This window comes from Paroedura picta, chromosome 5, assembly GCF_049243985.1.
Source record: "Paroedura picta isolate Pp20150507F chromosome 5, Ppicta_v3.0, whole genome shotgun sequence".
NCBI classification, from domain to species: Eukaryota; Metazoa; Chordata; class Lepidosauria; order Squamata; family Gekkonidae; genus Paroedura; species Paroedura picta.
The window spans coordinates 43322840-43349186 of record NC_135373.1 but is presented as its reverse complement, the minus strand read 5'-3'; the positions used below and the strand labels follow the sequence as shown (position 1 = coordinate 43349186).

The 26347-nt window shown below is 47.6% G+C and overlaps 2 protein-coding genes across 2 annotated transcripts in view; one reads left to right on the top strand and one right to left on the bottom strand.

Moving 5' to 3' along the window:
- LOC143837566 (uncharacterized) overlaps window positions 1-20071 on the top strand; it is a 92151-nt gene extending 72080 nt beyond the window's left edge. The window contains exons 2-3 of the mRNA XM_077337551.1: window positions 19459-19545; window positions 19665-20071. Of these exons, the coding sequence (XP_077193666.1) occupies window positions 19459-19545; window positions 19665-19840 (263 nt within the window). The 3' untranslated portion in view covers window positions 19841-20071. The remainder of the gene's footprint in view (window positions 1-19458; window positions 19546-19664) is intronic.
- Window positions 20072-20099: 28 nt separating this feature from the next.
- LOC143837563 (uncharacterized) lies at window positions 20100-23664 on the bottom strand. Its single transcript, XM_077337548.1, has 4 exons — window positions 22199-23664; window positions 21566-21649; window positions 21302-21385; window positions 20100-21022 (listed from the first exon to the last, which is right to left on the bottom strand). The coding sequence occupies exons 1-4, from the start codon at window positions 22818-22820 to the stop codon at window positions 20505-20507; spliced, it is 1308 nt and encodes a 435-aa protein (XP_077193663.1). The 5' UTR covers window positions 22821-23664; the 3' UTR covers window positions 20100-20504.
- Between the last annotated feature and the right edge of the window lie 2683 nt (window positions 23665-26347).

The window sequence follows — 26347 nt, the reverse complement described above, 5'->3', positions numbered from 1 at the left end:
GTCTTCTAGTCTTAGTTAGGGGAGATGAGCTGTGCCTACTCAGCAGTTAAAAAAGTAGCCTGTGCATGTTCAGAGGACCTCTCCTGGCTAGCTAGGCCGCTGGTGAAACAGGTGGTCTGGCTGGAGAGCAAAGAGCCTCTTTTGTAGGGGTCTACTAATACTAATATCACAAAGTGTAATTAATTACTCTTCAGCAGTGACCCCTGCTGATTAAGATTAAAATGCATAGATTATAGATATAAAAGGGCATATAATTAAAACCAGTTGATCTCCAGACAAAAGAGATCAATTCCCCTGGAGAAAATGGATGCCGTAGAGGGTGGACTCTATGGCATTGTACCCTACTGAAATCCCTTCCTTCCCCAAACCTTGCCCTCACCACATGCTGCCCCCAAAATCTCTAGCCAGGGCTGGCAACCCTATGCTGCCCGCTCACCCTTTCCCCCAGCGGCTAGGAGATGCAAGAACAAGCTTGGGGGTGTGTGAAAAAGAGGGGCACTTTCCTGTTTTGATTGTCTTAGGATGCAATTGCATTATTGCACATGCTTTCAAAGAAAAAGGGGGAGGCAAGATGGGAGGTGGGAACGCCCACTCTTCTGACAGAAGTGCAAAATGCGAGCACTCCTGGCCAATGCTGGAGAACACCACAAATGTAGAATGCCAGGTGCAAATTTGGGATCTGCATCCAGAATTCAATGCTGTGAGAACATACTGGCAAATTACAAATGTGGAAAGGGCCAGAGTGTCTCCCTGACTTCCTGGAAGTTACAATGTTCCTTCCAGGTTATATGGGACAAGGGCACATCATTGCAACTTAACAGAGCCTCCCTCTTTTTCAGGGTGAGTTTTCCCCACCAGCTAGTTGACTGGCAGCTGGGCAGTGGGGCCTGTCAGTGGGGAAGCCTTGCCTATACTAGGGGCTCTGGGAACCCCCTCTGAAATTAGTTATACCTTGTGCCCACAAAGGTCAGCATGTTACCCAGGATGCTGAAGATTAGCCCTTAAGAATTGTAAGCTGCTTTGAGACTCCTTCTGGTAGAGAAAAGCAGCATATAAAGGGCGGGGTAGAGAATGTGGTAGGATGCCGCAGTTGCCAGCTCTAGATTGGGAAATTCTTATAGATTTGCGAGTTGAGCTTTGGGAAGAGTAGAGTTGGTGGGATGGGCACAAGCTCAGCAGGGGTATGATGCCGCAGAGTCCACCTTCCAAAACTACCATTTTCTCCAGGGGGACTCTGCAGGCTGGAGTTCAATTGTAATTCTTGGAGAACTCCAGGTCCCACCTGGAGGTTGGCAGCCCTTTATCAAGGACTCCTCCGATTTTTACAAATCATCCAGCCTGGTAAAGAGTTCTTGATTTCAAAAGCCTGCATACTGTGTTGCATGATTTTGCTTGTTCTTAATAAAAAATACTGCTTTTGGTTTTGCTTTTTGGTAGGGGGACCAACGTGGCCCCCTACTTTTGGGGTTCATTTTCAGGCATCTCTATTGCGCCTCGGGTCGTACTGCATGCTGTTATCCCTCCAGCGCTTATGTAGAATGCCAAAATCCCTATGCTGCACTGGTTACCATCTAGCAACAGCCCCTAATGCCGTCTAGGTCCTCCTTGCACAAATTAATAAAGCTCAAGATAACAAAATGGGAGCGAAGCCCAGGTCAGCAAAATGCAGGCAAATAGAAACTGTTCTCCCTACCAGAGCTTCAGCTTACAAGAACAAGCTTTTCAATTCAGGGATTTCCTTTGTAATCGGATGTGTTCGCTTTCTGATTTTATCTGCATCGCTGCTGAGGCGGCTGTCAACAGGTTGCTCTTTGCAACGCCAGGGGGTTAGAAGTCTCATTTCAATGGGCTTTGAAATCAGTTTTCTGTAACAGGCCTATTTGTTCCTCTGTGTTCTGTGGGTGGGAACGGAGAGGTGGGGAGGGGAGGCATTCACTGCTTATTGTTTTCTTTCCTTTTTTCTTTCTCAAAATGTGGGGTGACTCATCCATGCTTGGAAACGACACACCATGTGAACTGGAAGGCCTTCTTCTCATCTTTAGAAGTGTGTGGACCAACTGGAATTTACAGACGTGGATAAAGGCAGTGTCCACATGCTCACAAGACAAGTCTTTGTACATCTCAGGCCAGTGGAAATAGGGCCTGGGGCTCAAATGAATTGCGATTTACACGCAAACACATGAAGCTGCCTTGGACCCACTAGAAGAAGAAGAAGAAGAAGAAGAAGAAGAAGAAGAAGAAGAAGAAGAAGAAGAAGAAGAAGAAGAAGAAGAAGAAGAAGAAGAAGAAGAAGAAGAAGAGTTGGTTCTTATATGCCGCTTTTCTCTACCCGAAGGAGGCTCAAAGCGGCTTACAGTCACCTTCACTTTCCTCTCCCCACAACGGCACCCTGTGGGGTGGATGAGGCTGAAAGAGCCCTGCTATTACTGCTTGGTCAGAACAGCTTTATTAGCATCTTGGCGAGCCGAAGGTCACCCAGCTGGTTGCATGTGGGGGAGTGCAGAATCGAACCTGGCATGCCAGATTAGAAGTCTGCACTCCTAACCACTACACCAAACTGGCTCTCTATGTTCTTGATCCATCAAGGCTGCTCTAAATTATTAATCTAATAACTGGAAGTGGCTCACCATGGTTGGGATGCCAGTCCCCAGCTGGAATCTGGGGATCCCCTGGAATTATAGCTCATCTCCAGGCAACAGAGATCAGTTCCCCTGGAGAAAATGGCTGTTTAGGAGGGTGGACTCATGGCCTCAAATCCGACCCACTCCCAGCTCCACCCCTAAGGTATCCAGTTATTTTTCTTTTATAAGCTTTCAAAACATGGCGACGTAGCAGGGGGAATAGCAGCTGTGTGGCTAATGAAAGCAAAATGGCCTTGATGGGGTCAGACCTTTGAAAATGTGAACCTTCCCATCCATTGGGCAAACATGCTTGTGCTGTTCTTTCAAAAGCAACTGCTGCCAGAAAACTTGGGGAGAGATCAGAGCAAAGCAGGGGAAAACCTGGACAGTGGACCATCACAGGATGATGTAATACAGATGTTTAAAAATAAAGGATCTCCATTTAGAAGCAAAAGCAGAGCAAAACATCCATGTGGAAAATGCCTGTATATAGAAAGACGTAATGAGCTCTGTTGTATCTGTAGGCTGGCCTAAGGCCGAGCTTAGGTCTGAGGCAGGATCGAAATCCGGGACAGTTCATTGGCCAGTCCACAGTTGGACTCACTGCAACTTCCAGTCAGTTTAAAGTGAAACTGACCAATAGCGCACACTGGCAGGAAAGTTCTATTGTGTTTGGTGTGTATGTATGTTGGGACTTTCGGTGGGTTTTCATTTCAGTTCTTGCTCTCTTTGACCGATTATGCATGGGCAGGGAAGAGCGGGCTGCCGCCTGCATGTCAAGGGTGCTATTCCCTGCTTATGCATGAACCTGTGCTATCCGGGGGCCCCCTCTGACCCTGGCTTGCTGACCCTGGAATGCTGATTTTTCCATGTTCCCTTTCTTGCCGCTGCAGCCATTAGAGGCCCAGCTGGGCCAGGCCTGTGCATATGGGAAGAGCTGGGTCTTCGCAGCCCAACTTCTCCCCCCACCTACAGTGTCCCCACAGGAACACAAAATGCCACATTTGGCTTTGTGGTGCTGCAGAGGCAAATGGGGTGTTTCTACACACCCCATGATGGTGGGATAGTGGCATGCTGCTATTTCACCTTCCTGTATTTCACCTTCCATGCCCCCCCCCACTCTCCTCTGTTGTTGCCACTGCTGCAAGGCACAGCAGATCCTTCCTGCTCCAGAATTGTGTGCAGGGTGGACCATGTGTGCTGGGGGATTTCTTTCCCCTTGTGTACATGGGAAGCAGCAGGCAGGGCATGCTGTCCCACTGCCAGGAACTGGTGCTGGCATGCAGCAGCCAGCCACATGCATAATCGGTCTTTCTGTTCCATGCTGGAATCCTAATAAAGAGCCAAATCACTTCCAGTGTCCATGTTCCTCCAAACCCACAGATTTAACAAGCTCAGAAACAGAGCATATAAGGATCACAAAAGATCACACACACCCCAGCCCAGGCACAGCCTGGGATAGGGATGCCAGTCCCTAGGGGGGACCTGGGGTTCCCCTGGAATTATAGATCATCTCCAGACTAAAGAAATCAGTTCTTCTGGAGAAAAGGGCTGCTTGGGAGGGTGGACTCCATAGCCTCATACTCCACTGAGGTCCCTCCCCACCCCAACTTCCACCCACTCTCAACCACACCCACTAAGTCTCCAAGTACTTCCCAACCTTACGCAGCCATCTACAGCAGCAATTCTCAACTGCTGTAATGCCGCAAACCCAACTGTGGTGGCAGCAGGGGCAGCGTGCATGCGTGGGCATCCGTGTAACAATCTGGAGGTGGCATGGTGGCGGCCTGTGCCATGGCTCGGCTGCTGCCCGCCCCCGCCGCAGCCACCAACCTGGCAACCCCGTGGAAGGGGCTAGGCAACCCCAATTGGGGTCAGGACCCCAAGGTTGAGAACCACAGATCTACAGATTTTCAATGTAGAGAACCCTACACAGTCTACAGGTTTATCCTCTTTGATCCTCTCACACCCCTGCCCCCTTGCCCAGGAAAGCCAATATCCAAAGGAACAAATTTGTTCTCCATCTCTTGCGGCAGTACGAAAAAGCCAGAGTCCACCAAATTGTCTTGGGTCTGGGCTTGCAGTCAGCTTCGTATATACACACCAAGAGTGGGTGGGGTTGATTTATGGGCCTGAGTCAGCCTCAACAGAAAAAGGACCATCCTGTTCAACCTTTAGGTAAATGTTGCACATGTGGGCAGGGGCAATTAAAGAGGCCTTGTTGTTTGCACAGATGGAAAAAGTGGGCTTTGAGAAGCGGCACTTTAAACTCGACCATTTCCTTCTCATTGCACAAACAGAGGCAGGAGCCAAACAGATAAAAAAAAAATGTTAATGCATCATTGGGTCTTTGCACTGAGACAACAAGCTTTTGCAGAAAGAATAGATTGCCCCAGTAGTAAAGAGAAAGCTGGTGTGCGTGTCTCTTTCTTGTCAATGCATATGATGGACCAGGTGTTTTGAGGCCACTGTTACCATTGCAGAAGAAGAAGAAGAAGAAGAAGGTGATTCTTATATGCCGCTTTTCTCTACCCAAAAGAGTCTCACAGCAGCTTCCTTGATTGAGTCGATCCATCTCAGGTTGCATCTTCCCTTTTTCCTGGACCTTCAGCTTTTCTTAATCCAATCTTACAGCCAGAGATTCTCACCTGAGGGAGCTACAACAACCCTTCTTGGAACTCAATTGGAAATCAAAAAACAGATTAACAAAGACAGAATGATACTCAGAAAAAACCTGTTGCAAGACAAGCCCCAAAGAAATGCCAGAACACCACCAGTGGTCACATAGAGCTCTCTGCTCAAAACAGTTTAGTGCATCACCAGCAACTTACAACCTCGACAGGACAATGGCAGTTCTCTTTCACAAGTACTGGGCGGCAAATCTATTCTTGCCCACAGACAGTCCCCCAATCTCAAACAGAATCACAAAATCACGGAATCATAGAGCTAAAAGGGACCATACAAGTCATCTAGTCCAACCCCCTGCTCAACGCAGGATCAGCCCAAAGCATCCTAAAGCATCCAAGAAAAGTGTGTATCCAACCTTTGCTTGAAGACTGCCAGTGAGGGGGAGCTCACCACCTCCTTAGGCAGCCTATTCCACTGCTGAACTACTCTGACTGTGAATTTCCCCCCCCCCCCGATATCTAGCCTATATCGTTATACTTGTAGCTTAAACCCATTACTGCGCGTCCTCTCCTCTGCAGCCAACGGAAACAGCATCCTGCCCTCCTCCAAGTGACAACCTTTCAAATACGTAAAGAGGGCTATCATGTCCCCTCTCAACCTCCTTTTCTCCAGGCTGAACATTCCCAAGTCCCTCAACCTATCTTCATAGGGCTTGGTCCCTTGGCCCCAGTTCCTTACCCTCACCATGTTGAACATGGACATTGGTACCAGAGCTTGCAATATATCCAGATGCCAACTTTGCTGCCACATACTCACAGATAACACAATCAACTCATCTGTAGCATTTCAGGCTAATTCACATGCTCATCTTCCAACACTCTATGTGCCATTAAATGCCAACAATGTCCCTTTGTTCTCTACAGAGGGCAAACAGGTCAGAAATTGACATCAAGAATTATGACTCAGAAATCTGTAGAACAACCTTTCTGGACATTCAGTGGGTGACCTCAAAGCAGCTGCTTTATTACAAAGGAACTTCAAGTACAGACCAGAAAGGGAAATTGCTGAGTTGCAAGTTATTGCAATGCTCAAATCAATGGAATCCCCAGGACTCAACTGGGATATTGATTTCTTATGTCACTACATATGATAACTTCCTTCAGCCTTTATATCTGCGTTCCTACTAATCCCCCAGAAGGGCCATTGAATAGAAATGAATAGTAGATTGTAATGTAATCTGGAATGGGAGATTAGAATGGATTTCTCTGGCCTGGGGACAGGGGACTTCTCTACACATCCAATCACTCCATTTCAAAGAAGAAGATGCAGTAAAGATGCCTCCATGCCTGAGAGAAGATGGATTGCCAGAATCTTACTCAGAATTACTCTCAACATTCCGCAATTTAGGATGCATCTGTCTGTTCATCTCCGGTCTTTGCTCATTTCTTTCCTTCACTATGTTTCCTCCAAAACGAAACCCAACCAAATGATAACCTTATAAACTTAGCTTGTTATTCCTGTATGGTCCTTGAATCCGTTAAAACATCTTCATTAGGCTGTACACTAATATATTGCTTACCCTCTGCCTATATGTGTGGACTGGTAATTTCCATTTCACTGTGTTTGCTTGTGCACATGAAAATTTACACCTTGAATAAAACTTTGTTGGTCTTAAAGGCGCCCCAGGATTCAAACTTTGTTGACTCTTGTCTTTTTATGATATGGCCAAAGTCAGCCTCAGTTTGATCATTTTCACTTCTAGGGACAGTTCAGGTTTGATTTTATCTAGAAACCACTTAACTTGTCTTTTGGTCAGTACACAGTATCTGTAAAACTCTCCTCCAACACCGCATTTCAAATGAATCCATTCTCTTTGTTGAATCAATTTTCTTCATTGTTTTAGCCTGAAATTGTGGTCTGCATAGAATCATAACATCAGGGACCTTCCACTTACTAAATATGGTGGGATAATGCTGGAGTCACACTTCACAACAAGCAACACTAACAAAACGCACATCCTAATGCCCTTTGGCTCCAATTCAGATCAAAGATTCTTGCAAGTAGCACTGCTGGGTTTTGTTTTGGTTTGTGGCTTGCCATGAAAAAAAAAATCCCCAGATCCTAGAACAATGCTGGATCCGAAGCAGCTAATGCAAACAAACAATTTATAAAAACAGAGGCCTCTTTCGTCCTCCAAGTCTTTGGGTGGGGGTTTGCACAGGAGCCAACAGATCCAGTTCCAAGGCTCATTCCCTCAAGATCTGTATTACTTTACTCCTTTCTGTCTGTCTGGGCTGGGCAGGGACTGTACCTCTGTGGTTCAGACATATTGGTCATCAGGTTTCGTCCAGGTCTTTAAAAATGCAAAAGAAAAGTGAGGTGGGGATGCAGCCAGAATCTATGTTGCCCTAAACATTTTTGATCTTTTTAACAACTGCTGCAATTTTTCTAAACATGACCATATGCCTGCAAGACCACACAAAGATCGCCTTCTCTTCACTTCACTTCTCCTCTCTTTTCTTCTTTGCTCTGCTCTTCTCTCTCTCTCTCTCTCTCTCTCACACACACACACACACACACATACACACACAGAGTAACATTCAGTCTATAGCTCTGTCAAATTCTAGCATCAAACCCTCGAAAACTTAATCATTTTGACAGCTCAGATGGGAAAGACTGACTCTAATTAATTAATTAATTCCTACGAGAGCCGGTGCTCAGATTCGAGCTTGCCCTATGAAAACTGTGCCTTCCATCCTTTAGGGCTTACCCCCTAAAACCTTAGATATGTGGACAGTGAATACGCATTGGGAAGGCTCAGGGTCTCTGCATTCATTGAAAATGATCTCATCGCTGCCAAGCAGAACTCTGGCAATGAAAACATTCCATGGGAGACTCAAATGAAACTCTTCTTTGATGCCCACACCCCCCCAGCACCACAGAAAGCAATGAGAAATTAACAGTAACTCCTGGCTTCACAACCAGGAGATTGTCCAGAATTACAACTGATTTCAAGATTACAGAGGAAATGGATTACAGAGGGTGGTTTGGAGGGTGGATTCTATGGCATTTTACTCCACAGAGGCTCTTCCCGATGTCCTGCCTTCCCCAAGCTCCACACTCCAATTCTCCAGGAATTTTCTAACCCAGAATTGGTAACCCTAGCTAGCCCTTGTACTTGCTATGTAAACACCAGGTAATGTTCTTCTAACAGCCAGGATTACAGCAAGGATGTTATTACCTTTCTCACACTTTTAGGCCCCCTCTTCTTTCAAGGAGCTCACAACAAGCCTATGAGGCCAAAGCCAAGGTTGTGCTAGGCCAAAGCCAAGGTTATCTAATAAGCTTTATGGTACAGTAAGGATGTGAACCTGAGATTTTCTAGTCCATCCTTTTAACTGCCATGCCAACCTTTTAAGCAGATAAGCTGCAGGGAGAAGTCAGGCCTTGTCAAAGCCCAAGAGGCTTTTCAGTGGCCACCTTACAGGGCTGCCAACCTGCATTACACATACAACCAAAGCAGTTTTAGAAGACAGCTGAAATCCCATCATAGCCGGCTTGGTGTAGTGGTCAGGAATGTGGACTTCTAATTTGGCAAGCTGGGTTTGATTCCCCACTCCTCCACATGCAGCCAGTTGGGCGACCTTTGGCTTGCCACAGCACTGAGAAAGCTGTTCTGATGGAGCAGTAATATCAGGGCTCTCTCAGCCTCACCTCCCTCACACAGTGTCTGTTGTGGGGAGAGGAAAGGGAAGTCAAATGTAAGACTCCTTCTGGTAGAGAAAAGCGGCATATAAGAACCAACTCTTCTTCTTTTTCTTCTAATATATACATTTCTGCTGGGCATTCTGAAAAGTCTAAGCAGCACCCTTGCAGATAACATCAGACAGTTGTCACAACTCTTGTGGATGTGGAACAATATATTTTGGGCCCAAACAAATAAGACAAATACCATACGTTTTGTTCCATTCGTCAAATTCAAGCTGCAGGCTTGTGTAGCTTCCCTCCTATTTCTGGTCCATGCAGGGAAAGGAAATAGAGATTTGAAGGGGGGGGGGACCCTCTCTTCTCTACTATTAGTATTTTGAAGAAGAAAGGATATGAATTTTTAAAACATGCCATTTCCCTTAAAGATGTTAACAACAAAGCTGGGAGCCTGGATTCTAAGAGCAAAACAACGGGAAGTTGAAGGATTAAATTCTCACTTCTCAACAACCCTTAGGCTAATTGAGGCTACAAAAGCCCATAATTTGCATTTTATTGGGCTCTATTTATATTTTTAAACAGCATTTGTCAAATACCTGTTAACTTGAGAGGTTTGAGCACCATGTAAGTGCTGACTCAAACCTCTTTCTTTAGGATTTGCCCCAGAGTTTTTGTCCAGTTCCCTGAGACAGTTATTTCACTGTTTATTGTTAAAATAATTGTTTAGTGGGGAATATGCAGTACACCAGCCTATGCCCTCTCTTTCATTCAGCACAAGGGTGTATTTTCAGACTCGTCCAGTACACCCTCCTCTTCAGCCTCAAGGAACTCTGTGGAGAAATTGGTCAGCTGTATGAGGCCTGCCTATTGGCTGTTCTCTATGTTAGTACGGCTGTCAAAGGAAAATAGTTTTTACAACACCTGAGTGTTATTCTGATGTACCTCCTGAGGTACTACATTTTCACTTCTTAGCATCTCTGGGTGATCACCAAAGAATGAATGCCCCAATGTGTATGGTGCTTATTTTTCCTTCCCTGGATCCTGCTGCTAGCCCCAATGATGCTATAAAAACATAAGAGAACGTACTAGAACCCATGTTGGATCAGACCAATGGCGCACCCAGTCAAACCCCCTGTATCACAGGTGATATAAGGAGGTCCACAGCTGGGCCAGAACTCCACAAGCTCTCCCTCTGTTGCCCCACAAACACCAAGAATACACAGCATCACTGCCCCAGGCATAGCATTCCATCCAAGAGCCAGTGTGGTGTAGTGGTTAAGAGCAGTGTTTTCTAATCTGGAGAACCAGCAACCAGCTGGGCGACCTTGGGCTAGTCAAAGTTTTCTTAGAGCTGTTCTCACAGAGTAGTTCTGAGCCTCAGCTACTTCACGGGGTAAAATTTGAGCCCAATGGCACCTTTAAGACCAACAAACTGTGAAAACTGTCCATTTATACTCTCCTATTATTTAACCAGTTTTTAATCCACAAGAGGACTTGTCTTCTTATCCAATGACTGCTGAGTTTATTCAGGAGCCTTTGATGAGGAATTTTGTGAAAAGATTTCTGGAAGCCTGTTACCATCATCTACTGGGTCACCCTTGTCCACATGTTTGTTCACCCCCTCAAAGAACTCTAAAATGTTAGTGAGACAATATCTTCCCTTGCAGAATATATGATAAATTCTTGCTCAACAGTCCTTGTTCATCAATGGGCCTACTATGAATGAATTGTAATTTCTCAGTAAGGGTCCTTTTCTCATTTGGTCTGAAAGAGATCAGGGTCCTATCTGAGCTACTGCAGTTCCGCAGGGCCTGCAAAATGGAGCTCTTCCGCCAGGCATTTAGTTGAGGTCAACCAAACCAACAACATCTACTGGGCCCCCAGAAACCCCTCCCCATGAACTGAATCCCAAACCGGACGGTTTATGGGACCATAGTGGACAGATTAATGCTGTCATCTTTAGTATCGGAACTGTTATGGAAATTTTACCGGAATTATTATCACTAGTTTTTGAAACCACTGTTACTATTGTGTTCTACTTGATGCTATTGAATTTCACTGTACTTATCCCTATATTCTATGCAAACCCCCCTGAACCACGAGGAAGGGTAGTATGTAAATCTAATAAACGATGATAATAAATCCGTTCAGTCGTGTCCGACCCTTGGCGATTCTATAGGAAAATCTTTGCCATGTGCCCCTGTCTCTGACTGCTTCTTTTAGTTGGTTCATGGTCATCCCTGTATCGGCTTTGATCGTGTCGAGCCAGCAGATCCTTTGGCGACCACGTTTCCTTTTGCCGTTGACCATGCTGAGCATTCATTATTTTTCTAGTGAGTTTGATCGCATGATGTGTCCAAAGTAAGTGAGCTTTAGCCGTAATATCTTCCCTTCTAACGACATAGTTGGTTTGCTCCTCTCTAAAACTATCTTGTTGGTAACTTTGGCTGTCCATGGTATTCGCAGCATTCGTCTCCAGCACCATAATTCGAAGGCATCTATTCTCCTCCTGTCTTCCTTCTTCAAGGTCCAGCTTTTGCATCCATAGGTTCTTATGGGGAAGACAACGGCATTGACTAGCCAGCACTTTGTATTAAGGCTGATATCCTTACTCTTCCATAGTCGGTTCATGCCTAACATTGCATCTAAGAAATAAAATAATAAATATAGGTGTCTGTTACTGCTAAAAGGTATAAGACCCACTGGGCAGAAAACAAGCTTCAGACAGAAATTGATCCTGTGTATCCATGCACGAGCTCCCAGAGAAATTAAATCCACTTTTCAAAGCAAAACTACTGCAATTATGACTCTCAATAATTTAGTCTGAATTATTTCAGAGGATCTACACTTGGTATCTGTATCTCACTGGAAGCCATATAACAACTATATAATAACCTGGCCACAGAGACAGGAATAGCTGAAGGGACATATAGGCCAAACGTGTATATTCAATTAGATCTGCTGTCTACCATCTGGGCTAACTCAAAGGCAAGGAAACTGGATTATGGGGAAGGGTGTACACGAAGAACAACAAGGCAAATTCAGACTGACAGCTCATCCCCTTCCAGAGACCCCCAACAGGGAAGCTTCTTTCCAGATGGACAAGAACTCTACCCACTCCTTGTCCTCGTCATGCTCTCCCAAATCCAGAGGCATCTCCACCCTGCATGTTCCTAACCCTAATAATTGCAGACTGGCATTGGTTTCGATCTGCCTTCTCCTTACTTTCCCTTCCTCAGTCTTCTTAACTACTGCAGGCCTGGGCTGTCTAGTCATCCAATCCCACTTTGAAACTCGTGAGCGTTCTTGGCTTCTGCCCCACATCCTGTTTCCATTGGGGAAAACTTTTCGTCTGAAAAATTTCCAACTGGCTGTATCTGAAAAAGACGACGGAGCCTCTATTAGCCACTAGGAAACATCTCGCAATTTTAGAATGAGTTGGTGTTGATCTGTCAGGGGGAGAAGAAAAAAAACCCAACACTCAGCATCAGCTCCTCCAAACAAATGTAAAATTGAACTTTCTTTCCCTCTTGGCGCTGTAGCTTGTGCATTGCCGTGTCTGCGTCCTTCCATCCCTTTCTGTTGTGGTTTCCTCCACGGCAAACTGTTTCTGCTAGCTGGGAGCAAGGAGTGCGCAGATGTGCGTGAATGGTGGGGACAGAGAGAGGCAAGGGACTTGGCACTGCGGATGGCAGACGGTACAGGTAGTAATTCAGAGTAGTTCAGGTCATGACAAAGAGTTTCCAGAAGTCAAAGAGGAATACATTAAGGATAATATTCTTTCTTGAAAAAAACAGAAGCAGTGAAGCAAGGGGAGTTAAGAGGGGAAAGCGGCACAGTGCAGGTCTATGAAGACTGGATTAATAATTAGGCGAGGTATGAATACCAGCCACATCTAGGTCGATGCTATCGGGTCATCGTCTGGAGGCTTCCTAATGCAAAGGGCACGCTAATTAGATTCCCTTCCGTCACATTTTTTTCATCTTGCCCTTTCTTCAGTATGAAATCATAGCAGCATAAGCAATTCTTCCGTCCCTATTTTATCCTCATAACAACTCCTATTAGGCCTGTTCAGAATCCTCCTCGGGTCTATTTAGTGCAGTGGTTCTCAACCTGGGGGTCAGGGTCGAATGACCCTTTCACAGGGGTCACAGCAGGGCAAGCAGCTTGGCTGAGGGGGGGCACCATCCACACAACAGCCTTGCGGGGTAGATTGAGGTAGAGAGTTCGTCTGCCTGGAACAGTGGAAAAGAGCAAGATCAGCATGGTGGGACAAGAGGCAGAACTGAACTGAGAAACCCCCGGGGGGGGGGAAGGATTTATATACAATCATGAACAATGGATCTTCACGCCATTAGTCAGTTTTGGTTTAATTTCTGTGACAAAACACTTGCATAATTTTATGGTTGGGGGTCACCACAACATGAGGAACTGTATTAAAGGCTCGCAGCATTAGGAAGGTTGAGAACTACTGATTTAGTGGGACTTACTAAGGAAAGTATTATTAAGACTGCCCGCTGTATGTCTAACCATTTTTTGGAAAAAATCTAAGATGTGGCAGGAAATCTTTCTGGCCCCGGTGCTGAAAAAATGCAGCATCCACCAGCAGAACTGTTGGTGTGCTGTGAAGATGAGGGCTATATTTGGCCAGGCATATCTGGCACAAGCTAAGTCCAGCTGCTGGGGTTATCACCTGAGTGCTGGCAACCAGTGGGAGATTTAGGGAGTAGGGACATGCACACAGGAGTTGCAGCAGTGCCACATTGTCACTTGTGCCATGACATGATTACAGAAGTTCATTTCTCTAGGATTCCTCTAGAAATCTATGTCTTAACCACAGAGTTTGGGTAGAATCCAAGAGTCATGCACTGATGGGAGGATGTCACTTCCAGATTTGCACTATAACAAGAGACCTGGCCACCATACCCACCTGTGCTGCCAGCATCTTCAAGGTTCACTTTGGACATGGCTGGTGATTGTTGCAGGCCAGGGAAACAATAAAGGGTATAAGCCACACATGTTGCCTTTTCCTACACCACCAGCCCCAGCAGACCTGCCAGTATTTCAGTTGCTTGGACAAAGATCTAGTCCATTCTGAATGGTCCAAGGCACCTTTTCTAACCCAAAATGGCTACTTTGGCACTGTTTCCGCACTAGTGATATCATTCGGACTGGCATTTTAAAAGGGTCATCATTTTTGTCTGTTTCCGCACTAATATTTGCTTCTTCAGGCACAGTCCCATATTGCCCCCTCACTTGCCCTGCAGCAGAGGAATCCCCAGAAAACCAGATTACATCTTTTCAAGCGAGGTCTAATGCACTTTAGGCTGCCCAGCACAGAAATGCATGTAATCAGGTTTTTCCCTGCACCTGCCATTTTGAATCGTTTGGAATCGCCCCTTTCCTTGTTATTGTCCTCCCTCCCCTTCTCCCTCCTTTCCGAAAAAAAAATCTGCCTTTTTATAAGGGGGTGATTGCTTTACAATGCTATTTCTAAAAAAAAAAAAAGCATTCTTGCAGTCTTGCTCAGCAGTGTTATAATGTTATAACGTTATACCCCAGGGTTTTATTTTTTTAATTACATTCAGAACAATTGGGGGGAGGAAGCGGGAGAGGCGATCAAGAGTGCGGGGGAGGCAATCTGAGATTGGCAGGCTATCAATCCAATAAAAAGTAGATAGATGGATGGATGGATGTGATCAATCGGTACAATGAAAACAAAGGCAACATTTTGCAGAAACACACTGTTTCTGAAAAGGGGAAGGGCGCAAAGCATGATGGGAGGCACCTCAGACTCAGTGTGGAAAGCACATCACAAATTTCAACCTGGGAATTAAGAGGTGGGAAACCCAAATGCAGAAACAGTAGAGTCAACTTGCAGCATCCAGAGGAAATCCAAAGTGAGGCTAAAACAGGGTAGTGTCTCCTAGTGCGGGAACGGTCTTAGTGGGGAAAAGAGAGGTCAGGCAGGAAAGTCATGAGGGGATGTAGAAATGGGAAGGAGAAAAAAAAACTGGGCCATGGGGATGAGAGCAGTGGTTCTCAACCTTCTTACTGCCGCGACCCCAACTGTGGTAGGGGCGGCGTGCGAGGATGCACACATGTGTGCAGGCACGTGGGGGCAGAACGTGCAGGCGCAGAACAATCGAGACAGCGTGGAGGCGGCCATTGCCATGGCTCTGCCACTGTCTGCCGCCCGTTGCCTGCAGCCGCCTGCTACCGCTGGCACCACCCACCGCCACCTGCTACTGCTGCGGTGGCCACCAACCTGGGCAAACCTGCAGAAGGGGCCAGGCAAGCCCACTTTGGTTTGGGACACCCAGGTTGAGAACCACTGGACTAGAGGCAGTCAAGGAAACAGGGGGGCTTTCCGCACCGGGATCCTTGTAGCAAATTGTTTGCTGAACGAAAAATCACCATTTAAAATAGTGCAATTCGTCATTATGCATACCTGACTTTGTAGTGGAATCCAGTTGCGTTTCTATCGTTTCCCACAAGCTTCCGGTCTCAGCAAAAATCGCTAGAAAGGAAGCGCTATTGCCGAGCTCGTCCCGCCCCTGGCCGTCAAGCAGCCAATGGGCAGCCGTTAGCATGCTCCCAAACAGCCCCTTTCCCTTTAAGAAAGGTTGTTTTTTTAAAAAAAACACACCCATTGCAACGAATATGTGTTGATTCGTTGCAACGGAGAGACCCATCAGCTAGCAGGTGTGTTTGAGCTGTTGTTTCATCGTTGCCACGCTCCCCCCAAGTGAAAAAAAAAATCCCCCCCCCCCTCATGGGCCCGATTTTCGGCCGAAAACAGTGTAAAAAATAAAGGGAAAATACATCAGCAAACGGGCTTCTCTGTTGTTTGTGCTTAGTGACTAAACAGCTCTGGGGAGGGACTGAAGTTTGGGGAAGCCTCTAAACAGGCTTGCTGGTGGGTTGAACTTGGGTTGAAAAAATGGCGATCGCTTCGCCGGAAGATCAGAGGAGAGAGCCAGGGGGAGGGACTTTGTAGAAACCACAACAATGGTAACACACAGAACTTTCCCGCTAGTGTTGCAGATTGGTTGCAGGAGTGTAGCGCTTTCCGGAGGGTGAATCCACTTTTGGGGATTTCCCTGAAAGCGCTACAAGGAAGCGCTTTTTGCGGATCGATTTCAGGTGTGTGGCAGATTGTCAACGACGTTGTGCATAATGGCAAATCAGTAGCGTTTTCAATTGGCAACCATTGTGCGATTTTGAAGGCGTGCAAAAAGCCCCAGGGAAAAGGCAGAAGATGTGAGAAGGGCAGGCTGGCAGCTTCTGTTCTCCCTGTAAGTCTTTGCAGGTCCTTCTGCTTGTCTTCACAGAACCGTAACAAAATAATAATGGCATGAAAAATACCTAGTATTTTGACTACGGATTTTAGCATCCAAAGTTATCTCATAAAGCCCTGTAAGGTAAGCCAGGACTCTTAACTTCCTTTCATTCAGTTAGGCTGAGAGAGAATAGTGGCTTGCCCGAGAAGGCTGAGGGCCATTTCGCACAGAGCTCAAAGTTGCTATTTGGTTGCCGTTTGTGAAAGCGCTACTTCAAGTAGCGAAATGTAACTAGCCGTGCCCGTAACGCACAGCTGCGGTTTTTGCGGAATTTGGCACTTTCACTTCTCGCCACTTTCGTAACCCACAGGCTTCCGGTTCTCCGTCTTATCGCTACAAAGGAGGTCCCTTTTTAGCGCTTCTGGCCTCCCGTGCCCGTCAATCAAACTGCAGGCACACCTTTGACCTCGACCCTAAAGCCGAACTTGTCGGGGTTCCCTTTTTTTTAAAAAAACCCAGGAAACCCCGTAGCAACGCGTTATCGTCCGATCATTGGCGCCCTTGGAACGTGTTTTCTATTGTTTTCTAGGAACCAGATGCATTGACATGTTTGATTGGTTAATCCCCGCCCACAGTACACGCCCACAGGTTACCTGCTTATATGCACCTGGGCAGACACGCGGTCGGCCTCACTCTTTTGTTTGCGTAGCCTACTGCCCGCAGCACAGGTCAACGTTGCAATGGAGAGGCTTATTTTTCAATTGCTGGCTCACATGCTCGCGGTGCTCCAGCGCATGAATACCGCCTTGTCGCGTCGGACGTCTGCTATCGCGGAGTACCGAGAACGGGTGCCCGGAACGCTGACCAGCAGCAGAAGACGTTCTGTAAGGGTAACCATGGCGGCCAAGAAACGCTGGCAAGCTCTGGCAGAGGTCCGGTTCCCCAGACAGTTCTGGGTGGACGAACGATCCTCTGACTGGTGGGAGAATTTTGTGTGGACTCGCTGGGATGATGACCACTGGATTGCCAACTTCAGGATGTCGAGGGGGACATTTTTTGAACTCGTGGAGGCTCTACGTGGACGCATGGAGAGGCAAGTCACTGGCATGCGGCGCCCCGTTCCAGTTGAAAAAAGGGTGGCTGCCGCATTGTGGTACTTGGCCACCCCTCAGTACTTCCGGACAGTAGCCCAGCAATTCGGACTCGGAGTCACTACGGTTGGCGATATCCTTAAGGAGTTCTGCCTCGCCATGGAGGCGGAATTGTTCAGCAAAGTCGTGTGCCTCGGAGACCGGCTTGGAGCGGTGAGTGTCATTCTATCCCCTTTGCCCTTTAAATTTTTTTTCTTGTTTGACAGGTCAGCAACGAAGACGCGATACACCCCACGCTGACATGCAATGGCTTATATTCTTTTCTTTCCCTTATTCCAGAGTATGGACGGGTTTGCCAGGCTTGGATTCCCGCATTGTTTTGCGGCCGTCGATGGAAGCCACATCCCTATCCGTGCCCCCGGGGGAAGCATAAAAGAGTACGGGAACAGGAAGGACTTTTGCTCTGTTCTCCTGCAAGGAACAGTGGACTTCTCCGGCCGGTTTATCGATGCCGAGGTGGGGTGGAGTGGCAGGAGGCATGATGCCCTTGTTTTCAGGGAATCCAACCTCAGGAAAGCCATGGACGAAGGGGTCTTTGTTCCAGGAAACCCCACCGCCACCATTGAGGGCGTGCGTGTGCCGCCGTTGGTGCTCGGGGACGGAGCCTACCCAATACGACGCTGGCTCATGACTCCCTACAAGCGGCCAAGGACAGACGTGCATAGCCACTACAACCTCACTCACTCCCGGGCAAGGAATGTAGTGGAGCGTGCCTTTGGACGTTTGAAGTCCCGGTTCCGTTGCCTGATGTCCCGACTACACGTGCATATAGACAATGTGACTCCGCTGATCATCGCGTGTGTCATTTTGCACAACATATGCGAGGACAAGGGACATAACATCCCCTTCCCTGTGGATGAACCTGATCCTGTTGTCCTTGAGGACACACAAGACATCCCTGAAGCAAGGAGAAGAAGAATCTATGCAGAGGGGTGCAAGGTTCGGGACGCCATAGCCACCCACATCTACAGAAACAGGAGGCGTGTTTAATTGTTTTTCCCACTCTCTTGTTGGTGAATAAAGTTTTGTGTTATTTGTTTAACCTTGTCTTGTGCGGTTTGTGTACTTTGCCAGCAAAAAAACGGGGATTCTCTGGTCCAAAAGCACTTTGACAGCCCTAAATGCTAACTCCCAACTGAAATTGACAAACACAATACGGAAGCGCTGAATGGGGAAAGTTCGGGGAGGCGGGTAGCCAGGAAGTATTGGCGACCCCTGTCAAACCGGAGGATCAATCCACTTATGTTCCAATGAATAATTTTATTGGTGGGCAGCTTTGATACATTTAAAAAACGGGGTGGTCTATCGGAGCAACGCACGTTCGTTCCCTAACCGTCATTCCGAAGATGCCGAAGCCACGGAAGGGCTCCTTCTGGCAGCGCGCCGAGGCTGAGGCACTTCTGGAGCTTGTGCTCCAATCGAAAAGTGTTGGCCGCCTTATGGCCAGCACCCACTGCCACACCAAGGGTGCTTACCTGGTGTTGGCTTCAAAGCTGAGGGAGAGGGGCTACGTCCGGACCTGGGAGCAGGTCCGGACAAAATTCAAGCGCCTTAAGCTGGACTTCCTAAACAGTCTGGAACAGTGGGGGGGGATCCCGCAGCCAAGTGGGAGGACGGTCTTCCACGACCAGATGGTAAAAATATGGGAGAAGGCTGGGAAGCCCCCCCTGGACATGAGGAGGCATATGGGTGAGTGCTGCCCTCGTTGTGTTTTGCCCTTAAACATGCATGGAATGACTAGCTGCCTCTTTCCCCTACTGTCCCCAATGAAATTCGAGAAAGTATTTAGATGCTGTCAACCCCCTCTGACTTAGCCCTCCAGTACTGTAGAACCACTTTGGTGTTTTACCCTTAAACATGCATGGAATGACTAGCTGCCTCTTTCCCCTACTGTCCCCAATGAAATTCGAGAAAGTATTTAGATGCTGTCAACCCCCTCAGACTTAGCCAGCCAGTACTGTAGAACCACTTTGGTTATGCGCTTAGACTCTAACTGTGGTGTGTCCACCAGCTGTGTTTCATCTCTGTTTTGTGTGCTTTTAATTATGATTTGTCTTTTTCTTTGCCCAGCCACACAATCACCATCCAAGCTGGCAACAGCACCTGAGCGTGAGGAGGGGGAGGAAGAGGGACCTTCCACCTCGGGACAGGCTGCAGGTGAGAGTTTTATGTCTGTGAGGGAGACCCATGTGTGTGTACCCCCATGGAGCCATATGGGAGCCTGATGTGATGCTTCCTTTTGGAGTGTGATCAAATTCTTTGTTTGATTCCTATAGCTGAAACTGTGGAGGCAAGGCTGCGTGCGATGGAGGCCAGAGTTACTTCCCTGGAGGCTCAAGTGGCAGAGCTGAAAGGGGAGATTGAGCAGCAAAGGCAACAGAGGGAGGCGGAAGAACGTAGGTTATGTTCCCCACTGCCCAACTCTTCTCACACTGTGGCTAAGGCCACTTAAAAGTGTATGCATGTAAACTAAAGAAATTTGAAAATATGTGTGGCACTAATGTGTACTTTTTCTCCCTCCCCACACAGTTAAGAAGAAGGAGGATGAGGACCTCTTCCGCCGCAAAGTCCGGGGGTCCGTGGGAAGGTTGAGCAGGAGAGTGAGGGAGATGGAAGGGGCTGGGCAGGGGAGCAGTGGGACCTGAGTTTTGTTTCCTGTTTGTGTTTTGGGGTAGGGGTTGGGGGGGGGGCTCCAAGTTTCATTCCCTAATGTTTTTCCCCTGTTAAATGTATACTTTTGTTAAAAAAAATAGGTTTTCCAGGGGGGTGGGGGGTGGTGGTGCTGGTGGGGCTCCAAGTTTCATTCCCTAATGTTTTTCCCCTGTTAAAATGTTTTTTAAAATAAAATGTTATTGCAAATTTTATAACAAGACTCCAGTGTGACTTCTTAAACTCGCACATATTTAACCCCACACCACACTCCTAAAACTCCTTGAACTAACACCCCTCCAACCTCCAACCCACACAGCAGTACCACAATATAGACAATCACTAGAGAGGCCGCTTTCGGCCTTGCAGATTCTACAGTAGGGTACACAGAGACAGAGTCAAAAATATAAACTTTATTCAACAAACAACAAAACACAGATAACATGAAATAGAAAAAGTGGGCAAAACTAGGAGGGGGAGTACTTGTCTGCTGGTTTTATTTTTCTCTTTCCGAGAATAGTCCTCCTTCGTGTTTGGGTGGAGGCATTCTGAGAGGGAGTCGGTGGGGTGGGTGCTGGAAGTGGTGGTGTTGGTGTGGGTGGTGGTGGGGGTGGTGGTGGGGGGGCGGGGGCGATTTGTGGAGGGTAGGCCCTTTCCATGACCACTACAGCCCTCTCCATGAGTCTCCTTATCAGTCGCACCTCCTCCACGCCTTCGCGTAGGATTTGGTTTGTCTCTCTAAGGACTGCCCTCAATTTTCTCCCCTCCTGGGCAATGAGTGTGAGCATGGCTTGGTCAGCGGCAGCGGCACGCCGTGACTCCTCATAGCAGTGCTCAAGGAGCCTCTCTCCCACGCTTGTCAAGACGGAGACGCGCCTCAGCCTGCCGCGTTCCCTCGTAAGCCTCTCCTCTGCTGGGAGCGCACCTCTAGGTGGTGGGCTGCCTGGAGCCAGGGGTGGTTCCTCCTCCTCATCTGAAAGAACCTCTGTTGGCAAAAAATGAGAAACAAAACTGTTAGTAACATCAATAAAGTCAAAACACACCATGGTGGACATGGTGTTCTTTTTTGTCCCCGTGTTTTCCTGCCAAGAATTTAAACAATCCCCGGCGAGCACATGGCTATTGTTTGTTTGCCCATGGTGTGCTTTTACTTTTGCCTACTTTCACAGCAGGACTCTCAACAATTAAAAGGGAGCACATGGTTAGTGCCTAGCGACATTGTCCTGCAGCTATGGCTCGAAAGGAACAGGTCATGCACGCTCACCATCTTGAATCTGTATCCGCCTGCGCCGGGCAGGAGGTCCAAGCACCCCAGGCTGTTCCTCCTCCTGTGTTCCGGGTATGAAATCTGCAAAAAAAGGAAAAAAAACAGATCTAGGACCAAAGGGTGGCAAAGCCAGCTTCAAAGCCTACACCAGCAACGCAGAGGGACTCTCTTCTTTCTCTTAGCAGTGCTGCTGCCCTGCACAAACAGAAAAGCACAAAGCAGTTAAAACAGCCCCCCCCCCCTATTTTAACTAATACTTACCAATGTTAGTTGATGCCCCCGAATCACTATCCACGTCAGGTGCTGCTGGAGACTCGAGGGGCCCCGTCCCTGGCAACTGTGTCTCTGTGGACAAGAGCAGAAAATAGTGAAAAATGAGCAAGCATACACCATGAACCACAAAGCAAGCTCCCAAAGTAGTGAGCCAAAGTACTGCAGAAGGCCTATGGGCGAGGCATGCAGCAAATATTTTGGGGCTGTTGGTTAAACATGACCGTTTCAAATACTAACCACATCAAGCACTCCACAGCCAACCATCTTTTAAAATCTTTTAAAAATTAAAATTAAATGATGAAATCAAAACCGTTTCAAATAGTAAACACAGCAAGCACTCCACAGCCTACCATCTTTTAAAATCTTTTAAAAATTAAAATTAAATTATAAAATTAAAACCGTTTCAAATAGTAAACACAGCAAGCACTCCACAGCCTACCATCTTTTAAAATCTTTTAAAAATTAAAATTAAATTATAAAATTAAAACCGTTTCAAATAGTAAACACAGCAAGCAGCCTACCATCTTATGCGTTGCAACGAACTGACGAGAAAACGATGCCCAAACGTCAGAACACACATTTGCTCAAAAGGAAATATAAAATAAAAAGAAAATCACTTACCGGAGGCAAGGGGCGTTTGCTCAGGAGCCTCCTCTGGCTCCCCAGGAACGATGGCGATGAGGTCCAGCGTTACCGATTCCGCGGCTCGTTGCTGGACGGGGGGTGGAGGGCGAAAGCTGGACGAGGTGCCCTCGCCGGGATCCTCCTCAGCGGGTGGTTCCTCGACCGGGGCAGCCGGCTTCCGAACCACCTTAAGGCTCCGGCCGACGCGCTTCGGCCTGCCGGATCCTTCCCCGTCTCCGTACAGCTGGCGCTGCTCCTCGAAGTAGGGGCAGGTAACCTTCTCGTTGCCGGAACCCTTATTATGGTTCACGGCACGCATATACTCTGCCCTCATTGTCTTGGTCTTCGACCGGCATTCAAGGCCGGTCCTGTTGTGGCCCAGGGCGCGCATCTTAATGGCCACTTGTTCGAATACCTCCCTATTCCTGTGGGAGGACTGGAACGCGTCCTGGATTTTCTCCTCCGAGAAAATCCCGATCAGGTCCCTGATCTCCGCGTCCCTCCAAGTTGGGCCACGGCCGGTTGCAGGGACGGACGAGGCTTGAGAAGACGATTCCATGTTGCTTTCGCTAGTAGCTGAGCAAAATGGTGGTGGAAGGTGCAGGGTGCAACGGATCATATACCTTCCCGCACACAAAGACAAAGGGACTAGCCGGCTCCTGATTGGTAGAGGGCAGTAGGGGACACGCGCATTGGCCACATTAGGTCACATGTCACGTTCAAAACTCCTCGCGCGGGAACAGGATCTGCTCCTAATGGCCAGATTGGCGCCCTTGTTGTTTGACTTAACGCATGCGCTGATTCGTTTACACGAGAGAAGAGCAGTTTGAACATGCAGCGGGAGCCATTTTAGGAAAATGTCCGCCATTACACAAACGCATGCCGGTGTTCAACCGAGAGCAAGTGCGGCAGTACTCGGCAGTTCCCCAATAATATTCACCAGCCACAGCATAAATCAACCAAACATGACATGTTACTGGCGTACGTTCGTTGGCACGCTCAGAGGAATGTTTTTTAAAATGAACGGGGGACGGCGACTCCGCTTGCCGGAGGTATAGCTGCCAATGGAAGGGGTTGTCCGCACCCAAGCACAAGCACGCACCGGGAACCACACAAAGACCCACTACACATAAGCCGCCCCTCATGATATCACCTCGAATCATGTCTATTGAACCCCTGTAAGCTAAGCAGGAGACTGCGAGCGGCGACCGTTCGTTGGCACGCTCAGAGGAAAATTTTTTAAAATGAACGGGGGACGGCAACTCCGCTTGCCGGAGGTCTAGCCGCCAATGGAAGGGGTTGTCCGCACCCAAGCACAAGCACGCACCGGGAACCACACAAAGACCCACTACACATAAGCCGCCCCTCATGATATCACCACGAATCATGTCTATTGAACCCCTCTAAGCTAAGCAGGAGACTGCGAGCGGCGAATGTTCGTTGGCACGCTCAGAGGAAAATTTTTTAAAATGCCCCCTGTACGTTGACTCCGCTAGGACTGGCCGATGGTAGACGGGGTTTTAAGCTTTGGGCAAATTTTGGGAACGTGACGGTGTGTGCCACTGTGCTTGTGAAAAACTCTTGTGGTGTCCGGGCAGAATTTCCGAAAGTAATCGTGCTTGAAAGCCAGTCGCTGTCCCGTTGCCTCGTAGATCCCCGCTCGCTCGGAGAAAAAAAAAATGGCGAACAGTTCGCCGGAAGTTTGGAGGACAGGCTCGGGAGGAGGGACTTTGAAGAACCCGCAACAATGGTAACGCACAGGTCTTTAGCGCTACTGTTGCAGATTGGTTGCAGGAGTGTATCGCTATCCGGAGGGTGAATCCAGTTTTCTGGATTCCCCTAAAAGCGCTACAACGAAGCGCTTTTGGCGGGTCGGTTTCAGGATTGTTGCAGATCGTTAACGACGTCGTGCGTTATGGCAAATTAGTAGCGTTTTCAATCAGCAACCATTGTGCTATTTTTAAGCCGTGGGAAATGCCCCTCAGAAACGTTGTGGATGAGATTTGAACAAGGAATTTTGTAGCTAAAAGCAGTACATCAGCTCCTCCTTGAACAACTTTGTATTCCTACTTCTGAATACTTATGAATCATAGTAGCGGTGTCTGCCTCCTTTCTCAGAATGCCTCTATCCACCACAAAGAGAAAGCTTTATTTTCCTCCAGGAGGCTGAGCTCAGGAGAAATCCAAGATACGGTGTATGCATTCCTTTACACAGGCAAGTTACAGCAAGGTACTTTGCATGATTAAAACCAGATACTGGGCCGAGTGAAACTGGGCATTCATTTTTCTGCTCCCCCCATACACACACACCTCCTCCTGAGGCTAATATCCTGCTGCAAACAGAGGAGGCAACCTGAAAATAGTATAAAATTTAAATCCAACCTTTGCCCAGTAGTCCTCTCACTTGTCACTGGAAATGAATTAGAAGAGTTAAAAAAAAAATAACCAAGGAAGAAATCAAGGGCTCAGGAAGATTTTGAAGAGAATGTATTTGCTCAGGAAGGGGTTAACTGGCACAGTGCCAGCCTCTTGTACCTTCCCATCCCACATTCTTTCTAGGCAATTGTGGGGGGGAGGGGGCTCTGCTTGCACTTTTCCCTTTATATCTCTGTAACAAAAAGGGCTAGAAAACCAATAGGCTTTCTGCATGTTGCATTAAGCATGATTTTGATCATGCATGAGCCTCAGGGGAAGGTGGTATATAAATATAATAATAAATTAAATAAATTAAATAATTAATAAATTATTATATGATATGCCAAAGCCCTCTAAGGATATGTGGCAGGGCACCTGATTTCATTTGAAGATATTCTATAGGATAATGGAGTCAATGACATACCTGTATAAGTCCCAGTGTTATTCAAAACTGCCATTGAAATATGGCTGAAGGCAAACTCTGGGGGCCTTTTTGCACGGCTTCAAAATCGCACAATGGTTGCCAATTGGAAACGCTATTGATTTGGCTTAACGCACGACGTCGTAGACAATCTGCCACACACCTGAAACCAATCTGCAAAAAGGGCTTCGTTGTAGCGCTTTCAGGGAAATCCCAAAAAGTGGATTCACCCTCCGGAAAGCGATACACTCCTGCAACCAATCTGCAACACTAGCGAAAAAGACCTGTGCGTTAACATTGTTGCGGTTTCTTCAAAGTCCCTCCTCCTGAGCCTGTCCTCCAAACTTCCGGCGAAGCGATCGCCATTTTTTTTTTCTCCGAGCGAGCGGGGATAAACGCACCAGTGAGCCTCTTTCAGTTTAGAGGCTTCCCCGGCTTCAGTCCCTCCCCTTCAGTCACTAAGCACACACATTTCACACAGTCATTCAGCCGAAAATCGGGCCCGTGAGAGGGGGGGGGAGGGGGGATTTTTTTTCCCACTCAGAGGCAGCGTGGCCACGATCAAATGACAGCTCAAACAGAGGCTTCCCCGGCTTCAGTCCCTCCCCTTCAGTCACTAAGCACACACATTTCACACAGTCATTCAGCCGAAAATCGGGCCCGTGAGAGGGGGGGGGGATTTTTTTTTTTTCACTCAGAGGCAGCGTGTTAACGATCAAACGACAGCTCAAACACCCCAGGCAGCTGGATGGGTCTCTCCGTTGCAACGAATCTACACAGATTCATTACAATGGGTGTGTGTTTTTTTTTTTAAACCTTTCTTAAAGGGAAAGGGGCTGTTTGGGAGCATGCTAACGGCTGCCCATTGGCTGCTTGACGGCCAGGGGCGGAATGAGCTCGGCAATAGCGCTTCCTTTCTAGCGATTTCTGCCGAGACCGGAAGCCTGTGGGAAACGCTACAAAACGCAACTGGATTCCACTACAAAGGCAGGTATGCATAACGACGAATTCCACTATTTTAAATGGCGATTTTTCATTCAGTGACCAATTTGCAACAAAGATCCCCGTGCGTAAAGGCCCTGGTTGTATCTCATGCATGGTCACTGAAACCGAATTGCTTTGTTACTGATCACACAGTTGCGGTTCAGCACTGAGAAGCCATCATCCTTCAATCAGGTTCTAAAGTCTAATGGCCTGTCTCCTATCGCTCTCCTCAGCAAAGCTGGAAGACTTCCTCCAGGCTCTGGACACTTGCTCCAGTGTGATTTAAATGGCTGGAAGTCTGCATGGGCTGCAGGAAGGCTTTAAGC